We start from the raw sequence: 20,653 nt of genomic DNA, 5'->3' as shown, positions 1-20,653 counted from the left end.
TGACAAGCGGAATTTCTTCAGCCTCCTGAGGTTGAAGAGGCGCTGCTTGTCACAACGGCTGTCTGTGTGGGTGGACCAATCAGTTTGTCCGTGATGTGTACACCGAGGAACTTAAAACTTTCCACCTTCTCCACTACTGACCCGTCATGTGGAATAGGGGGGTGCTCCCTCTGCTGTTTCCTGAAGTCCACAATCATCTCCTTTGTTTTTTGTTGACGTTGAGTATGAGGTTATTTTCCTGACACACACTCGCGAGGGCCCTCACCTCCTCCCTGTAGGCCGTCTCGTCGTTGTTGGTGATCAAGCCTACCACTGTAGTGTCATCCGCAAACTTGATGATTGAGTTGGAGGCGTGCATGGCCACGCAGTCGTGGGTGAACAGGGAGTACAGGAGAGGGCTCAAGAACGCACCTTGTGGGGCCCCAGTGTTGAGGATCAGCGGGGTGGAGATGTTGTTACCTATACCCTCACCACCTGGGGGCGGCCCGTCAGAAAGTCCAGACCCAGTTGCACAGCAGGGCGGGGTCGAGACCCAGGGTCTCGAGCTTGATGACGAGTTTGGAGGGTACTATGGTGTTAAATGCTGAGCTGTAATCGATGAACAAGCATTCTCACATGGGTATTCCTCTTGTCCAGATGGGTTAGGGCAGTGTGCAGTGTGGTTGCGATTGCGTCGTCTGTGGACACTTTGGGTCGGTAAGCAATGTGGAGTGGGTCTAGGGTGTCCGGTAGGGTGGAGGTGATATGGTCAGTTGGGGTATATGCTCTATTGATCTAACATGAAAAGATGATCTCTAAAGATGGAATGATAGTGGTGTATAAAGTCTGTGAGGGGAAGCAGTAATAAGGAGTCCCCTATACTCTCATTACCTCACAGTCCTATAAAGGTGCTTGAAATTGACAAACAATGGCTGTATAGAGATATTATGACTTTCTTGGATGACAGTGGAAGTTGAATAGAAAATACTTCTAGGTTCTCCTGGTAGTGTCCAGTGGAGAGTGCTACTAAACAAGACAACTGTATAGGACAGATCACTTCCACACATACTCAGAGTAAGCTACCCATCCCTTCCCCTCCATAACATCCTTATGCATCTTTTCACTAGCAACTGACTTTGCTGATAAATACTTTGTTCAGGGAAAATGTACTTGATACAATTGTGATGTGTTGTTGTCTCACCTACAGTAGCTATCTTAAGATGAATGCATGAATGTAAGTCGTTCTAGATAAGAGCATCTGCTAAATTACTAAACTATAAATATGCCCTGGGACTTCCCAGTGATGTGATGATTGGACACAGATACATGGTTACTTGGGTATAAGACAGGACAGGTATCTATCTGGACATCATGAATAAGATGAAACGGATTGAAGAGACTTGTGCTGTGCAGAGATGGGTCCAGATGACTTTTACCTTAGTTTCACTTCTTCCTGTTCTTTCTCATATCCCATAAAATGTGACTAGAAATCATAATTCTATATAAGTTATAGATCTGGTCTCACCTAGGGCTGTGACGGTCATGACATTTTGTCAGCTGGGGATTGTCAAGTAATTGACCGGTAATTAACATAAACACATTTTAGCGTCTCCGGGCTTCCACACTGATGCAGACCTTTGGAATATCTACATTTTAAAAAGTCGAATAAATCCATGTAATATTGCCTACATCATCACAATAAATCTGTTACGTATTTTAGACAGGTCAAAAGAAACATGATATGAAGAAAATGAAGTCTATTTCAGAAGAACAGAATAGCCTACTCTGAGTTGTCCTAATGTTAGGCCCTGATCTGGCTATGCCATATGGCTGTGGGCTACACTAGTTCATTTAGCAGACAAGATTTGCTTAGAATTCTGTGGCATTATTTTACATGAAGAATGAAGAATGAAGAATACAATTCAACATAGCTGAATAAAATAGAAAGGATATTTTATCCAAACATTTCCTAAATACTTAATTTCGAGTTATTTATGTAACTTTGGTTGTGATACAAACATTGGGCTATCTGTTCTGATGTTTAATACATTCTAAGGCTGCATGATGTGACTCTAATGATGATTTGAAGAAAGTTGCATGAAAGGCATAAGCTCTGCTTTGTTTTTTGCTCAAGCTGTACACACTTCACCAGTCTCTCATTCCCAATTTGACAAGCACTTGACAATGCATAGAATTTTCCGGTGGCATCCCCTTTGTGTGGCTGTAATGCCAAACATCGATGTATTTTGCAGCCAGTGGCCATTGTGCCCTTGGGCTGAATATAATAATTATAATTCCCTTCTCCCGAAAATTTAGCATAAAATGTTGATAAACTATTAGGATATTTCTTCACATTATAAGCGCAGCAATGTGCACACCGTAGTAGGCTAAAAATGCAAATCTTCCATTAGCAGGAAAACACCATTCTCAAAAGTGACCCCAAATGCGATTATAAATGTAATGCTTTTATTATAGAAGTGAATTTTTATGGTGAAAATGATTTTCCCCAAACTTGAAACTCACACACTGCTTATGTATGCCAGTTAGGCTCTACACCTGTTGTAAAACTGATTAATGTGCTTCATTTTAAGAAGTTATTTGGCCACTTCAGTTGTGATACAAACCGTATCAAACATATAGGCCTATGGGCTAGGCTACATGAGGTGTGTGACTATGATTTGAAAAAGTCCCCCAAAAACGGCATGCACTGTTTCTTGCCTTAATCTGGGCATCATTCACAAGTGATAGGCTAATATTGTCACCCATCAGACTATTCTTGATTTAATCTTGTCTTTACATATACTAAATAATATATGTGGGAAATTTTGATTTATCATACCCCTGTCTCCAAACAGGGGCAGGGGGAAAAATACATGTAATCTATGCACTTAAATAGCGAATGGAGGATGCTTTTCCCCGTGGTTTATTTTCATGCCAGCCAGGTAGGCTATACTCCTGTTGTAAATATAATCAATTTGCTTAGTATTAGGAAAGTTGAGAAATAACTATAGTATACCTAGCCTATAGAAAGCTGATGGGATCCTCCTCTTTCTAATAGAGGCCATCACTCTGTTTTCTCATGCAATTGCATAGCCTATAGAAATGTTGCACAACATGAGCTCATGGGCTCTCATTAAGTGTTTGATTTAGATTTTCAATTACATTTGCATTGATGTCAGAGTGATTAGAGGGACAATAGAGTGCTGAGTACCAAGCAGTTAGCAAGTTAGGTAGGCTACTAATGACCATCGGCAGCATCAGAGCTTGGAGAAGCCTAATTACTGTGACTAAATGGTCATGACTCATGACCACCAGTGGGGCGGTAATATGGTCATCTTAACAGCCCTAGTCTCACCTATGACAAGACAATCCACATCCTGATATGATCAGTGATACACTTTTTACACTAAACTGTTTATTCTGTACTTGTACCTATAAGGCCATGTGTTTTTGTCTTTGCAGGTCACAGCATTTCAAAGAGAGCATCAGGTTCATCCACGAATGTCGTCTAAATGGAGGGGCCTGTCTGGTGCACTGGTACGTACACCACCTAACCATAAACCACTAACTTTCTGTTGACCGTACCTGACCCCTCATGACTATGCTCTGTCCCATAATGCAGCCTGGCCGGTGTGTCCCGTAGTACTACCATGGTGGTGGCCTACCTGATGACCGTCACCACCTACAGCTGGGAGGAGTGTCTGTCGGCTGTCAAGGCTGTGCGTTCCTTTGTAGGCCCGAATTATGGCTTCCAACATCAACTACAGGAGTACCAGATGAACCAAGTCACAGAGGTAGTTACACACACATTGAAACACACAATATACATACACACACCCTGTATAGATGACATAATGATGTCCCCTAACCACAGAATTATACTCGCTGTGCCCTTGAGCAAGGCACTTAACCCTTAATGCTCCAGGGGTGCTGTACAATGGTGACCCTGGACGTGACCCCACTCCCTGCGGGTGTCTCAGGGGGAGTTGGGATATGCAACAAATAACAGGACAAATATAAGCAACCCCCAAATTGTTGTTATTATTCTACAGCTTCCCGCAATTCAATGTGGGCAGAAAAACACCCTGTAACACAGCTCAGGCGTAATATTTAGACTTGCATAGTTCAGGCATATCAACAGTAAACAATTTCAGTGAGTAAGAAGAATGCCGGTTAAGGCCCACCTTTTCTCTAACACCCACTCGGAAGCCAAACTGTTAGCTTACTCCCACTCATAGTACAGAGTCACAGGAATATGTCATCATTCAGCTGCTATCAGTTAATGATGCAGCTGTTTTTACAAGGCCACGCTGCCCTGTCAGGTTCATACTTTTGGTTTACTTTCACTTCTGTGGATGGAGGTGGGTCTCTGACAGTAAACCTGGAGCCCATCCTTCCTGGTTGCCTGTCTCAACTTTATATGACCTACCAGGGATCTTCCTAAACTCATCATACTGGGAGATGATCTCTGTGATGGCTGATGGCTTGTCTGGACTTGCTGTTATGCCCGAGGTGGGTTATGAACCCTCGATGTATTGAGGCCAACAGAAGACTATTAGATCCTGTGTAAACTGTTACTATGTGACTTTCATCTGGGCCACCAGAAATACATAAGTTATTTAATTAGAAGTGCCACCATCGTGTATATTAACCGTGACTTCACCCTCCTTCACTCTCATGTCARTAGACCTACACTAAAGTGTTTGCTGGTTTCAAAGTGAGTATCTGTGTTGTCAGTTTATTTAMACCCATCTGCATYTTATTCACACAAGATGTAGTGGGGTGAGAAAATGGCTTTCCTGTTGTGGGGCAGCTATTTCCACACACATCAGACTTCAAACCTGTGAAATGATGTGTGACATGCACACGCACAGACGCACACACACACACACACACACACACGTTTCTAGAACATGCTGCAAAGAGAGCTGTGTATGGAGGTTGCTGAGAGAGGCTTTGTCTCTCTAGCTGATGACATGCACCCAGCCAGTGGTACTCAGTACGTGTGTGTCGTATACAGAAGGGGAACTGGAGGGGCTTGCTGAAATTGCATTAGCCTGGTACTAACCATCACGTGACTGTAATTACTGTCAGAGGCTTGCAACATGTCTTCACTGAAGAAAAAAACATTTGTTATTTTCTTATTGTTTGGTTGAGTTGACAATGATTTTGAGGATCAAAGGGGAAATGGGATTCCTTTCTTCATGCRTTTCCCATGACTGTGTCTTAGAGAGAATTTGCTATTGTCATACCAATAGTTTTATCTAGTGTTGCTTTGTATATATGTTGTATTGTTTATAGGGTTGATCACTTTTATCTTTTTTTCATTTCACAACACTTTGCCTAAAACACTGATACAACTAAGGCATGTCTGTTGTTACAAATGATTATAAATGCATTATTACGTGGGTGTTTTGTTGAGTGTAAGGTAAGGTTCAGTAAGTGTGATAGTGTCTTAGGGGTTGTGTCCAGGTCACTGTTCCTTAGTTTGGACTTTGACTTATTTTGAATGGATTCAAAGCAGAGAGTTGTTTTCAAGCAAACAAAACTGAAATTGACATAATTTGTTCAAATTTTGAGTAATCCTTTTCTCAAGAATTGATGATCCGGAAGTGAAAACTGGTAAAGGGATGGTGGAGAGTCTGACTCAATGCTGGGTTTGGGACTCAAGTCTCTCGTCTGTCCTTATCATATGTAGTCTAACTGTTCATTGTACCTTCCTTGGTGTGTATTTTTGTAACACAGTGCATGTTATTTTAAAGAGGTTTGAGTATGTTGTATGGCTGGTTATGGATGGTGGTAATGTGTGGGAGTTGCTGTGACACCTGACGGTTGTGTGGGAAGAAACATGCGACACACCTGAACACAACTCTTCTCTTTTACCAGACATGGGAACTGTCTTGGTTCATCTGGAACTCCTGCATTTATGATAGGAAGTCTGTAACACTATTTTGATATAACATAAAATTATACTGTACATCATGATTACCCATCTAACGTAAATAATGTACCACTAGTTTGTTTACCTATAATTTATTACAGTAGTGTATTGGACTATCACATTGGTGGCTATGCACTGATACTAGTAGCCACCCACCACTCCATCCAACACATGTCTACCAGAAGCCCATGATGTGATGTTCAACACCTGTCTACCAGAAGCCCATGATATGATGTTCAACACCTGTCTACCAGAAGCCCATGATGTGATGTTCAACTGTCACCTGTCTACCAGAAGCCCATGATGTGGATGTTACAAGCATTGTGTCCTACCAGAAGCCCATGATGTGATGTTCAACACCTGTCTACCAGAAGCCCATGATATGAGTTCAACACATGTCTACCAGAAGCCCATGATGTGATGTTCAACACCTGTCTACCAGAAGCCCATGATGTGATGTTCAACACCTGTCTACCAGAAGCCCATGATGTGATGTTCAAACCTGTCTACCAGAAGCCCATGATGTGATGTTCAACACATGTCTACCGAAAGCCCATGATATGATGTTCAACACCTGTCCACCAGAAGCCCATGATATGATGTTCAACACCTGTCTACCAGAAGCCCATGATTGATTTTTCCTAAGTCCTTAGTAAAGTGTACTTTTCTACAAGCTTCAATGGAATTGGGAGACATCACTTGCACAGTCACTACAATCTAAGCTGGTCCTAGATCTGTTTTTGCTTGAGAGCCCTGTAGCTACTGTGTGAGCAGGAATGTCAAGAGAAAGTGACAGAAGTGGAGGCAGGTTCCTGGTAAAGCTCTGATCAGAGCTAGCTTTCCCCACCCCTTCCTCAGCTCTCACTGGTCCCTATGTGGGCCCACTGACCGCTGGCTAAAGACCTGGGACTTCTGCCAGGGGTTTCCCACCCAACCCCTGCTGCCTCCTCGAGGCCCTCTAACCAGGACTAATCCCCGTGTACCGTTAAACCCAGAAAACCCAGACATGGGCCATTATAGAGGACATTGTCTGTGTAAGGATATGATACTTACACTCCTCATAGAAGGTCACATCTCATCTTGAGATCAGCATGTGTAACTTCATTTTCACAAGTTACACATGCAATGACATCAAGCATGATTTACGTGCCCAGAATTCAAGTTGGGATCAAGCCCAGAAGCAATGTTGGTAAAGCCAGAGTGAGTGTGTTGGGTCATAGCTGTTGGACCTCTTATGGCTCTCTGAGCTGCCGAGGAAAGTCCCTCGTTTTCAGGAATGTCTGCCGTCCGTTTGCCAACCACACACAGAGATTGATCTAGAGATAGATTGCTTAGATTGTAGCTGCCACTATCTATATCATCTACTGGGAAGGGAAAGAAACAAGAGAAAGTGTGGTAAACTACACCACAATAGAGAAATCTCCTTTGATACCAGAACACTCTGCTCTGACACAAGCTCACTCTGCTCTGACACAAGCTCACTCTGCTCTGATACTAAGAACACTCTTCTCTGACACCAGCCCACTCTGCTCTGACACCAGCAGCCACTCTGCTCTGACACCAAGCCCACTCTGCTCCTGACACCAAAGCCCACTCTGCTCTGACACCAGCCCACTCTTCTCGTGACACCAGCCCACTCTGCTCTGACACCAGCCCACTCCTCTCTGACCCAGCACACTCTTCTAAAGCACACTCTTCTCAGACACCAGCACAATCTTCTCAGACACCAGCATAACTCTGCTCTGATACCGAGCAACACTCTGCTCAGATACCAGCACACTCTGCTACCAGACACCACGCCACGACTTGCTCAGACAGACCAGCACACTCTGCTCAGACACCACGCACACTCTGCTCTCTGACATATCCAGACACTCTGTGCTCTGATACCAGACACTCTCTGCTCTGCTACAGACACGCTCAGAATACAGCACCACTCTGCCTCTGATACCAGACACTCTGCTCTGATACCACGCACTCTGCTCTGATACCAGCAACACTCTGCTCTGATACCAGCACACTCTGCTCTGATAACCAGAACACTCTGGCTCTGATGCACAGACACACTTCTTGATACAGAACACACTTCTCGTGACACCAGAACATCTTTCTCTGACACCAGAACACTCTTCTCTGACACCAGAACACATTCTCTAACACCAGAACACTCTTCTCTGACACCAAGAACACTCTTCTCTGACACCAAACACTCTTCTCACAGCACACTCTGCTCTGATACCAGAAACACTGCTCAGACACCAAGCCACTCTTGCTCTGATACCAGACCACTCTGCTCTGATACCAGCAATACCAACTCTGCTCTGATACCAGAACAGGATCTGCTCTGATACCAGAACCACTTGGCACTATGAACACTTCTCATGACTACCGAGCGAACACACTTCTCTGACACCAGAACACTCTCTCTGACACCAGAACACTCTCTCTGAACACCAAACAACCTCCTCTGACACCAGAACACTCTTCTCTGACACCAGAACACTCTTCTCTGACACCAGAACACTGCTCTGATACCAGAACACTCTGCTCTGACATCCCACCCTTGGAGGACCATAGAACACTAATTGAGCTGAACCATCGAACATGGTCTTTTCTGTCTGTCTGTCTTCTCTCCAGTACCGGGCGTGGCTGCGGGCCAGTTTCCGCCCCAGTCCTTTTAAGGACCAGGAGCAGGTGGGAGCGCTGCTGAACCAGTACATAGAGCAGCAACAGCAGGAGAACCAGAGGAGAGGAGGGGACCAGGGCTGGATGAACCAGGCCTCCAGTGTCTACCCTCTACCCTACAATGCCTACAACGGCTCTGGGGGCAACAGATGAGCCAAGGGGCCTCGGGTCTCCGTGATCCCACCAACCTCCAGCTCAGGCCTGCCTGGAGAGTGAGACAATGGCCCAGTCCCAAAATCACCCCTAGGCACTTAGATCTGAAAGGATCGAATGGGTGTAAGATGGGGCCAGGGGTTTCTCTTGACCAAGACATTCTCCAGACCCTAGTCCTAAGCAATATGGGAATAGCTCCACCCTGCCCTCTGATAGACTAGGTGGAATTGTCACCCTATTGCCTGTAACTATTTAGTACTTACAGGTCCCAAGTGCATAGGGGTATTTTGGGGGCATTGGCTAACTGACTCTCTCACCACTGCACTACCTCCCATGTCCCTCGCCACCTTCACCACTGAACTGACCTTAGTGCAGCCTGATCAGGAGCTCTGATGCTCACTGAAGCCTTAGTCCAAACACCTCCACACCTCAACACCTTGACCTTACAGCCACATACTACCATGAGGCTTCACCTGTCCTATAACCTCGCCTCAACTCACCTCTAAACCCAACGGGTCAATAGATAAAGAATTGTAGGACTAGCAGTTTTTTTCCCGTAATCATCTGCCTAAGACCTATAACGAGGACCTGGTTAGGTCACATGATCAGGAAAAAGTCCTGCACATAACATTACATTTAATCAATTATTATTAATATGTTTATCAATATGTTATTACATGGTACCATGATTACGTCATGTTAAATGCAGTCCGCTGGTTAGATGGAGGATCTGATTGGTGTTGAGGGTTGAATGGACATATGAATGAACATAAGATGCTCTCCGCCCTAATTTAAACTGATCCAGCTACTGTATACCTGCATGTGATAAAGGTTTAAATAACAGCAGCTTTGCCATAGAAAATGAATGCCTCGTTCCAGCTAGTAAAATGAAGGATCATTACAGCCCAAAGTCATAATATGGGGTCTTCCTAAAATCTACCATAAATCTGCTATGGAAATTTGCTTGTCAATTTATCAGAAGCTATAAATATACATWTATTTTTAGGGAATTTTTAAGATCTTTGTTAAATGTTTAGTGGTACAAATGATGTTGTATCATAGTGTATATATCTGCTTTATTAATATTAAAATGTACACTTTCATTGTTTGCCCAAAAATATATGCTAATAAATACTATTATGAAGCCAAAGCAGCATATTGAGACTGAAACAACCTTACAACAATTGTATAAGGCTGGCTACAAACCGAAGTATTATCGTAACAAATCATAGCAAAACTAATGTGTGTGTGTGTGTGTGTGTGTGTGTGTGTGTGTGTGTGTGTTGGGTTGTTGTGTGTGTGTGTTGTGTGTGTGTGTGTGTGTCGACACGTACATACATGTGTGTGTGTGAGAAATAGAGAGAGCTTGTGCTTGAAAGTGTATGGTACTGGAGCATCAGCTTTTGACCAACAGCTTCTATCGTGCCATAATACTGCTAAATAGCCATAAGACTACACATAGTCCGTAACCACTAATTAACTATCCACACTGACCCTGACTCTATGCACACTCACAAGACTATATATACACACTATATACACACACACACGCACACTACACTGACACTCTCACACAAAACCTTCACACATTTACATATGCGCGCACACACACACACGCATACACTTCTACACATCATATGCTGCTGCTACTATGTTGTTTATGTTCTTATTATCTATGCTGATGTCTAGTCACTTTACCCTGCCTTCATGTACATATCTACCTCAAATACCGTATTATTATCTATGCTGATATCTAGTCACTTTACCCTGCCTTCATGTACATATCTACCTCTAATACCTTATTATTATCTATGCTGATGTCTAGTCACTTTACCCTGCCTTCATGTACATATCTACCTCTAATACCTTATTATTATCTATGCTGATGTCTAGTCACTTTACCCTGCCTTCATGTCCATATCTACCTCTAATACCTTATTATTATCTATGCTGATGTCAAGTCACTTTACCCTGCCTTCATGTACATATCTACCTATAATACCGTATATTTATCTATGCTGATGTCAAGTCACTTTACCCTGCCTTCATGTACATATCTACCTCTAATACCTTATTATTATCTATGCTGATGTCTAGTCACTTTACCCTGCCTTCATGTACATATCTACCTATAATACCGTATTATTATCTATGCTGATGTCAAGTCACTTTACCCTGCCTTCATGTACATATCTACCTCTAATACCTTATTATTATCTAGCTGATGTCTAGTCACTTACCCTGCCTTCATGTACATATCTACCTTAATACCTTATATTATCTATGCTGATGTCAGTCACTTTACCCTGCCTTCATGTACATATCTACCTCTAATACCTTATTATTATCTATGCTGATGTCTAGTCACTTTACCCTGCCTTCATGTACATATCTACCTCTAATACCTTATTATTATTATGCTGATGTCTAGTCACTTTACCCTGCCTTCATGTACATATCTACCTTAATACGCTATTATTATTAATGCTGATGTCTAGTCACTTTACCCTGCCTTCATGTACATATCTACCTATAATACCGTATTATTATCTATGCTGATGTCAGTCACTTTACCCTGCCTTCATGTACATATCTACCTTAATACCTATTATTATCTATGCTGATGTCTAGTCACTTTACCCTGCCTTCATGTACAGTGCCTATAGAAAGTCTACACCCCCTTGAACTTTTTCACACTTGGTTGTGTCAGTGCTTTAGAGCGTTTGGGAAACGCTGGTTTTTAATCGCTTTGGTACTATTTTTGGAAGTATGTGGTAAAATTTCACAACTCTTAGTACAAAACTCAAAACATATCCTCAAAAAGGCTGTTTTTTAAAACATTAAGAGGTCAAAGACCTGGGCATGGGCTCCGTCAGGGAACTGTTGTGTCTAATGAAGCTCGGGCCATCATCATTGACCATGTGGCAAACAGAGGCCTTACCATGGCAGAGGCTGCCAAATTAGTTCACCCCAATCTGAAAAGATCAACTGTCAATTTGATAATGAGAACATTTCGCCAAGAAAACCGGTAAGTCTGCTGGATATGCACAATGCTGTCCATTACGTTTACAGTAAATTACATTGTAATGCAAGTAAATTCACATAAAATGTTATATTCTTACAGTATGATCTATTGACAGTATACTCTGTTCACAGTCAGATTGACAGAAGACCAAATGGTGGTGGCCGTGTGTGCGACCGACCAGCATGAGTGGGAAGTAGTGGAAATGGTGAGGGCCAGGAATGACATACGACTGTCTGAAATAAAGCAGGCCATTGAGGAGAACGATGACATCCTGTCACGAGAATTTTCAATCCCAATGATGATAACAATCACTATAGCTTGACCAATTCCCCCTAGGTTGTAAAGCTAGGGTTAATAAGAATTAGGCATTCTGCAAAAGGTTCGTTGTAGTTTTTTCATGAGAGCTCTAAAGTCAACCAAAATTTGAACAGTCTTTATAACCCCCTCTATGCACACACCACACACACACACACACACACACACACACACACACACAGGTTTATCACTTTTCTACCAGCCTTGGCAGTTTCTCACTGTTCTCTCCTCCATTAATTAGAGAGTCCTTGGAAGTGATAAACAGGCCCTCCTGTTGTCAGCTTTTTCAGAGTTATCATATGTAGTCTACCAGCCTCTGTTTTCTCCCTCTTACACACACACATACATTATTAGATTTATAGTGTTATATGTTTCAGGGTGGAATTCTTTAGTCATTACTTTAAACATATAAATTCCTTTATCACATCCCCATGAGCGTGACACCCTCCTGGCCATGGATGAGGCATGTTACGACATCAATGCAGACCAACTGTCAAGCTTGGATTCGCCATGCCAAAAGCTTTTTCCCGTGGTGCATGAACAATGAGGTCATTCACTGTGATGTGGATGGCAATTTATGGCCAAACGCTCAAGACAGGCTTGATGCAAATTAATGTGTGCTAAACGTTATGTTTTATTATCATTGATTTCATTTGTTTCATTTAATTTCTTACATTTTATTACAGACAGTACACCTATATTATAATTATATTTTTTGTTGTTGCATGAATGGTTGTAGAGGATGGTTGTAGTGGATGTCTTCATTGATCACACCTTTTCTGTACATTGCTCTGTTAATTTTACCTTCTATCCTGATCAGTCCCTGACGATAAAAAACATCCCCATAACATGATGCTGCCACCACCATGCTTCACATTAGGGATAGTGTACTTTGGCTGATGTGTTGGGTTTGCGCCAAACGTAACGCTTTACATTTAGGCCAAATAGTTAAATTTTTGTTTTGTCAGACCACAAACATTTTGGCCACACGTTTACAGAATCTCCCAAGTGTTTTTTTATATACTTCAAATGGGATTCAAGGTGGGCTTTCTTGAGTAATGGCTTCCTTCTTGCCACCCTACCATACGTGCCAGATTTGTGGAGTGCTTGGGATATTGTTGTCGCATGCACACTTTGACCAGTCTTGGCTATAAAAGCCTGTAGCTCTTTCAAAGTTGCCATTTGACTGTTGGTAGCCTCTCTGATTAGTCTCCTACTTGACCAGTCATCAAGTTTGGAGGGACAGCCTGATTCAGGCACTGTCTTGATGGTGCCATACACCTTCCACTTCTTAATAATCGTCTTGTCTYTGCTTCAAGGGATATTCAAGGCATTTAAAATATTTTCATACCCATCCCCTGATCTGTGCCTTTCCACAACTTTGTCCCAGAGTTCTTTTGAAAGTGCTCTGGAGCTCATGGTTGAGTGTTTGCTTTGCAATTCACTACCCAACAGAGTTAACCTACAGGTGTGGTGCCAGGACAACAACCTCTCCCTCAACGTGATCAGGACAAAGGAGATGATTGTGGACTGAAGGAGGACTGAGCAAATTAAATCAAATTCGATTGGTCACAAACACATGGTTAGCAGATGTGAGTGTAGTGAAATGCTTGTGCTTCTAGTTCCGACCATGCAGTAATATCTAACAAGTAATCTAACAATTTCACAACAACAAGGAATGAATAAGAATATATACATATAAATATATGGATGAGCGATGGCTGAACGGCATAGGCAAGATGCAGTAGATGGTATAGAGTACAGTATATATATATGAGATGAGTAATGTAGGGTATGTAAACATGATATAAAGTGGCATTGTTTAAAGTGYCTAGTGATACATTTATTACATCCAATTTMTWATTATTAAAGTGGCTAGAGATTTGAGTCAGTATGTTGGCAGCAGCCACTCAATGTTAGTGATGGCTGTTTAACAGTCTGATGGCCTTGAGATAGAAGCTGTTTTTCAGTCTCTRGGTCCCAGCTTTGATGCACCTGTACTGACCTCGRCTTCTGGATGATYGCGGGGTGAKCAGGCAGTGGCTCGGGGGGTTGTTGTCCTTGATGATCTTTTTGGCCTTCCTGTGACATCGGGTGGTGTAGGTGTCCTGGAGGGCAGGTAGTTTGCCCCCGGTAGCATGCCCCCATTCTCATCGCCGGGGCTGTAGTGGAGCAGGTTGAGAGCTTCAAGTTCCTTGGTGTCCACATCACCAACAAACTAACATGGTCCAAGCACAACAAGACAATCGTGAAGAGGGCACGAAAAAACCTATTCCTCCTCAGGAGACTGAAAAGATTTGGCATGGGTCCTCAGATCCTCAAAAGGATCTACAGCTTCACCATCGAGAGCATCCTGACGGGTTGCATCACTGCCTGGTATGGTAACTGTTCGGCCTCCGACCGCAAGGCACTACAGAGGGTAGGGCGTACGGCCCAGTACATCACTTGGGCCAAGCTTCCTGCCATCCAGGACCTCTATACCAGGCGGTGTCAGAGGAAGGCCCTAGAAATTGTCAAAGACTCCAGCCAACCTAGTCATAGACTGTTCTTTCTGCTACCACACGGCAAGGGGTACCAGAGTGCCAAGTCTAGGTCCAAGAGGCTTCTAAACAGCTTCTACCCCCAAGCCATAAGACTCCTGAACATCTAGTCAAATGGCTACACAGACTATATGCATTGCCCCTCCCCCCTCCCCTTTTACGCTGCTGTTACTCTCTGTTATTATTTATGCATAGTCACTTTAATAACTCTACCTACATGTACATATTACCTCAATTACCTAAAGTAACCGGTGCCCCCGCACATTGACTCAGTAGCGGTACCCCCTGTATATAGCCTCGCTATTGTTATTTTACTGTTGCTCTTTAATTATTTGTTATTTTTATTTGTTGGTTAAGGGCTTGTAAGTAAGCATTTCACTGTAAGGTCTACACCTGTTGTATTCTTTGTATGTGATAAATACAATTTGATTTGAACTGCTGAATTTATCCTGAAATCATGTGACTACTAATCATGTGACTACATGATCACTACAATTTAACACAGATGGAGGCCAATAAACTTAGTGTGTGATTTTGAAGGTGATTGGTTACACCTGAGGTAATTCAGGATTGCTATTCTATTAACCAACCAAGCTTTTCAATTKAATTTTTTAAATAGATTTAATTTTAAAAATCCAGAATATTCTTTTCACTTCATAGTTGTGGGGTAGGATGTGTAAATCAATGGGGGGAAAAATACCATTTTAATTCCAGGCGAGATGAAAATGTTGAATGGGAGTGTAGACTTTCTATATCTACCTGATATAGAATTGTATTATCAATGTCTATAATTTTCAATTATTCTAATTGGTCTGCAACCCAGAGTGTGTAAAGTTCTGGTTTAAATGAAACAGACAGAATTCCCAGCTCACCATTAGTCAAATCAAAGTTTATTCACGAGAGCTCTGCCGTTTATATACAAAGATATTCCTTTTATAACATTCTTCTAACCTACGCACACACATGCACACTAACATTAGGAGAGCTAGCTTCTTCTCCAGAATTCTCACTACCCAGCTGACAGTTCCAGTCCCCCCCAGATAAAGGAAACCTGGAGGGGTACTCCCTGTCCTATCGTACTTTCTCAAGAGTTATAGCCGGGTCGGTTCAACCATAGTTTAATTGTTTCTAGGTGTTTTCTTAGGCATACACATACATTCCTCTCTTCCAAAGTCCAACCTAGTTGGACATATGTTTAATATTTTTAATTACTCCTTGTCTATGCTACATAACCTCTAATCCCTAATGGTTAAGTTTCCGAGTACTATTATTTAATCATTTATCTTAATAAACCTTATAAATTATTTTATCACTACCTTAAATACCTCATACCCCTGCACGTTGATCTGGTACTGGTACTTCCTGTATATATTTTTACATTTGAGGTTTTAGTCTTTTAGCAGACACTCTTATGCATTTTTTTCGTACTGGTCCCTCGTGGGAATCGAACCCCAACCATGGCGTTGCAAGTGACCTGTTCTACCAACTGAGCCACATGGAACCTATATTAAAGTATGTGGACACCCCTTCAAATGAGTGGATTCGGCTATTTCAGCCACATCTGTTGCTGGCAGGTGTATAAAATCAAGCACACAGCCATGAAATCTCTATCGACAAACATTGGCAGTAGAATGGTCTTACTGAAGAGCAAAGTGACATTCAATGTGGCACTGTCATAGGATGCCACCTTTCCAACAAATCAGTTCGTCAAATTTCTGCCCTGCTAGAGCTGCCCCGGTCAACTGTAAGTGCTGTTATTGTGAAGTGGAAACGTCTAGGAACAGCAAAGGCTCAGCCACGAAGTGGTAGACCACACAAGCTCACAGAACAGGACCGCCGAGTGCTGAAGCGCATAAAAATCGTCTGTTCTCTGTTGCAACACTCACTACTGAGTTCCAAACTGCCTCTGGAAGCAACATCAGCACAATAACTGTTTGTCTGGAGCTTCATGAAATAGGTTTACCATGGCCGAGCATCAGCCCACAAGCCTAAGATCTCCATGCGCAATGCCAAGCATCGGCTGGAGTGGTGTAAAGCTCGCTGCCATTGGACTCTGGAGCAGTGGAAACGCATTCTTTGGAGTGATGAATCACGCTTCACCATCTGGCAGTCTAACAGAAGAATCTGGGTTTGGCGGATGCCAGGAGAACACTAGCTGCCCCAATGCTTAGTGCTAACTGTAAAGTTTGGTGGATGAGGAATAATGGTCTGGGGCTGTTATTATGGCTCGGACTAGGCTCATTAGTTCCAGTGAAGAAAAATCTTAACATTACAGCAGGTATTCCCAAACTGGGGTACGCAGTCCTCTCAATGCCGTCGGGGGTACGCCAAATAAAAATGTGATTCACGTTTTTTTTTAAATCATACAAATAAAAAAATATTTTAAAAAGAATAATAATTCTTCACATTTTCAAACAGTCCATTTCTATTTTCCAACGGGGCTATACAGTTGGGTGAGTTTTTTTTTCTTGCCTGAGTAGCCTCGTTTCACTGCCAAAAATGTTATTAAACCATCTGGTGTTCAGCAAAATAACAACACAATGTCAAATACAGGTAGTCTCGTCAAATAATTCACATCCAATCACATTAACTGTTACTCTGTCGCGGGAATTTCACTAATGGTCCGTACGTAGCCAAACGTAGCTGCTTCTCATTCCGTTTGCACGAAAATTGATAAATGGTTAAAAAAGGTAAGGCCCGCGTCCATAGACACATACCAGCTCTACTGGTAGTACTGCTACTACCAGGAGTACTACACCTGCACCTGTCGACGAAACAAGTTGTTCTGCTTCCACGAGCACATCCAATGCTAGCATCAGTAATTCTACATTTGTTGTTAGCCCAGCTAGCATGGACACTGACAGTTGTGAATCGGATGCAGCTGAAGAGATACAGTACTGCCCCCTTACCTGGGAAAGCACCGAACAACAGACAGGGACGTTGGACAATCGAAGAAGCAAAAATATGATGAGAACTACATTGATTTGGGGTTCACTTATATTGAGAGTAGTGCCTTTCCTCAGCCACAGTGTGTTATATGTGCAAAAGTACTATCTCACAACTCGATGAAACCTTCAGACTTTTAGAAACCACAAATGCCAATTTGAAAAAAAAAGCCACAGGAGATTTTTGAGTGAGAATTAAGACGACTTTCGAGTAGTAAGGCAAGTATAAACGCAAAAGATACCATTAATAAGAAGGGGCAAGAAGAGTCTTTTATGGTGAGCTACCGAGTGGCTATGACAGGCAAGTCCCATACTGTTGTGGAGAACTTAATTCTTCCTGCTGCCGCGGATATGGCTGGGACAATGCTGGGGGAAAAGGCCAAAAAAACTATACAGACAATGCCTTCATCAAACAACACTGTTTCACAACGCATCAGTGACATGGCAGGAGATGTTTTGAAACAATTACTGCTTTGCATACAAGCAAGTGAATTCTATGCATTACAGCTGGATGAGTCAACAGACGTGGCGGGCCTGGCACAGCTCCTGGTATATGTCCGTTACGTTTATGGGGGGGGTCAATTAATGAAGACATCCTCTTCTGGAAACCAGGACAACAGGAGAGGATATTTTTTAAGTACTGGACAGCTTTGTGACATCAAATGGACTTTGGTGGTCAAGATGTGTTGGTATCTGTACTGATGGCGTAAAAGCCATGACAGGGAGACATAGTGGATTGGTAAAGCACATGCAAGGAATTGCTCCTGACGCGACTTGGGTATACTGCAGCATACACCGAGAGGCTCTTGCTGCCAAGGGAATGCCTAACAGCTTGAAAGACGTTTTGGACACTACAGTGAAAATGGTTAACTTGGTTAAAGCAAGGCCCCTGAACTCTTGTGTATTTTCTGCACTATGCAATGATATGGGRAGCGACCATGTAACGCTTTTACAACATACAGAAGTGCGCTGGTTATCAAGGGGCTAAGTATTGACACTTTTTTAATTGAGAGACGAGCTTAAAGTTTTCTTTACTGACCATAATTTTCACTTGTCTGACCGCTTGCATGATGACGAGTTTCTCACACGACTGGCCTGAATCTAGGATTACAGAGACTCTCCGCAACTATATTCAATGTGCGGGACAAAATTGAGTCTATGATTAAGAAGTTGGAGCTCTTCTAAGTCTGCATTAACAAAGACAACACACAGGTCTTTCCATCATTGTATGATTTTTTGTATGCAAATGAACTCAAGCTTATGGACTATGTCAAATGTGATATAGCGAAGCACCTGAGTGAGTTGGGTATGCAATTACGCAGCTACTTTCCCGAAACGGATGACATAAACAACTGGATTCGGTATCCCTTTCATGCCCTGCCTCCAGTCCACTTACCGATATCTGAACAAGAGAGACTCATCGAAATTGCAACACACGGTTCTGTGAAAATTGAATTTAATCAGAAGCCACTGCCAGATTTCTGGATTGGGCTGCACTCAGAGTATCCTGCCTTGGCAAATTGTGCTGTTAAGACACTGATGCCATTTGCAACCACGTACCTATGTGAGAGTGGATTCTCGGCCCTCACTAGCATGAAAACTAAATACAGACACAGACTGTGTGTGGAAAATTATTTAAGACTGAGACTCTCTCCAATACAACCCAACATTGCAGAGTTATGCGCATCCTTTCAAACAGACCCTTCTCATTAACCTGTGGGGAGTTATTCACCATTTTAGATGAACAAATAAGGTTTTACATGTAAGATGGCTAAATAAAGAGCAAAAGTATTGAATATTATTATATTATTATTTGTGCCCTGGTCCTATAAGAGCTCTTTGTCACTTCCCACCAGCTGGGTTGTGACAAAAACTCACACTCATTCTTACGTTTAATAAGTGTATTGTATAGTGTGTGTGTGGCAGGCTTACAATGATGGCAAAAAACAACATTTGAGAGTGCGCTGACCCTGCTGCTAGAGGGGGTAGACAGCTGGAGGTTGAATGTTTGGGACTATAAAAAGTTTGGGAACCACTGCACTACAGCATACAATGACATTCTAGCGAGTCTGTGTTTCCAACTTTGTGGCAACAGTTTGGGGAAGGCCCTTTCCTGTTTCAGCATGACAATGCCTGTGCACTAAGCGAGGTCCATACAGAAATGGTTTGTCGAGATCGGTGTGGAAGAGCTTGACTGGCCTGCACAGAGCCCTGTCCTCAACCCCATCGAACACCTTTGGGATGAATTGGAGCCCAGACTGCGAGCCAGGCCTAATCGCCCAACATCAGTGCCCGACCTCACTAATGATCTTGTGGCTGAATGGAAGCAAGTCTCCGTAGCATTGTTCTAGCATCTAGCCTTCCCAGAAGAGTGGAGGCTGTTATAGCAGCAAAGGGGGGACCAACTCCATACTAATGCCCATGATTTTGAAATTAGATGTTCGACGATTAGGTGTCCACTTACTTCTGGTTATGTAGTGTAGCTCCATTCTTGTGTATTTTTTTCCTCTGCATCGTTGGGAAGGGAGCATCAATAAGAATTTCACTATTCAGTCTACACCTGTTGTATTCAGTGATAACATGTGACAAGTAAAATGTTATTTGTGTATGTGTTAGGGAAAGACCCAGAGATGGAGGGTTGGTCAAAGACAGAGTGCCTTCGCCGTGCCACCCCAGACTGGCATGGACACAGTAGTAACAATTATTGTTCTGTTCCCCTCAGTGAGAAGTCCTTCTCTGACCCAGAGACCATGCCACCCCCAGCTTCCCCAAACAGTCCTCCCCCCGTACAGACTCCACCCCTTTCTGTACAGGTGAGGCCAGACCACGACATGGCTCAAATCCTCAAAACTTACCCTGGACATGTGACCTTACCTCCACCACAACTGCTTTTCTTAGTTTCGAAATGATACATACTAAGGCTGTGTGATCACAATACTGAGGATTGGGTACAACAAGTTAACCCTCTCCGCCAACATTCAGTCCTGTAGTATCTGTTGAAACCACTGAACCATTCCTGTGTAGAATAAAGTTTTAATATTAGTCAGATGAAATCGGCTATCTGCTGTAG

General features: G+C 42.8%; 1 protein-coding gene and 2 long non-coding RNA genes across 5 annotated transcripts in view; 1 reads left to right on the top strand and 2 right to left on the bottom strand.

The window, feature by feature from the left end:
- dusp22a (dual specificity phosphatase 22a) overlaps positions 1-20,653 on the top strand; it is a 34,371-nt gene that overhangs the window by 12,995 nt on the left and 723 nt on the right. For 2 of the 3 annotated variants that reach the window (XM_024147310.2, XM_023995613.2), the window contains 3 exons: positions 3,442-3,516; positions 3,602-3,773; positions 8,558-9,908. In XM_024147310.2, the coding sequence (XP_024003078.1) occupies positions 3,442-3,516; positions 3,602-3,773; positions 8,558-8,758 (448 nt within the window). In that variant the 3' untranslated portion in view covers positions 8,759-9,908. Of the gene's footprint in view, positions 1-3,441; positions 3,517-3,601; positions 3,774-8,557; positions 9,909-20,653 lie in introns of those variants that run through there. The other variant, XM_070445451.1, reaches the window with a different exon arrangement.
- Positions 7,299-7,652, bottom strand: LOC139028325 (uncharacterized). The gene is made up of 3 exons (XR_011480505.1): positions 7,633-7,652; positions 7,515-7,597; positions 7,299-7,423 (listed from the first exon to the last, which is right to left on the bottom strand). It is a non-coding gene; the product is annotated as an uncharacterized lncRNA (long non-coding RNA).
- On the bottom strand, positions 7,898-8,474 carry LOC139028326 (uncharacterized). The gene is made up of 3 exons (XR_011480506.1): positions 8,383-8,474; positions 8,048-8,089; positions 7,898-7,962 (listed from the first exon to the last, which is right to left on the bottom strand). It is a non-coding gene; the product is annotated as an uncharacterized lncRNA (long non-coding RNA).

This window comes from Salvelinus sp. IW2-2015, linkage group LG10, assembly GCF_002910315.2.
Source record: "Salvelinus sp. IW2-2015 linkage group LG10, ASM291031v2, whole genome shotgun sequence".
In the NCBI taxonomy this organism is placed as follows: domain Eukaryota; kingdom Metazoa; phylum Chordata; class Actinopteri; order Salmoniformes; family Salmonidae; genus Salvelinus; species Salvelinus sp. IW2-2015.
The sequence above is the reverse complement of the archived record's forward strand: the minus strand, read 5'-3'. Positions and strand labels throughout refer to the sequence as shown.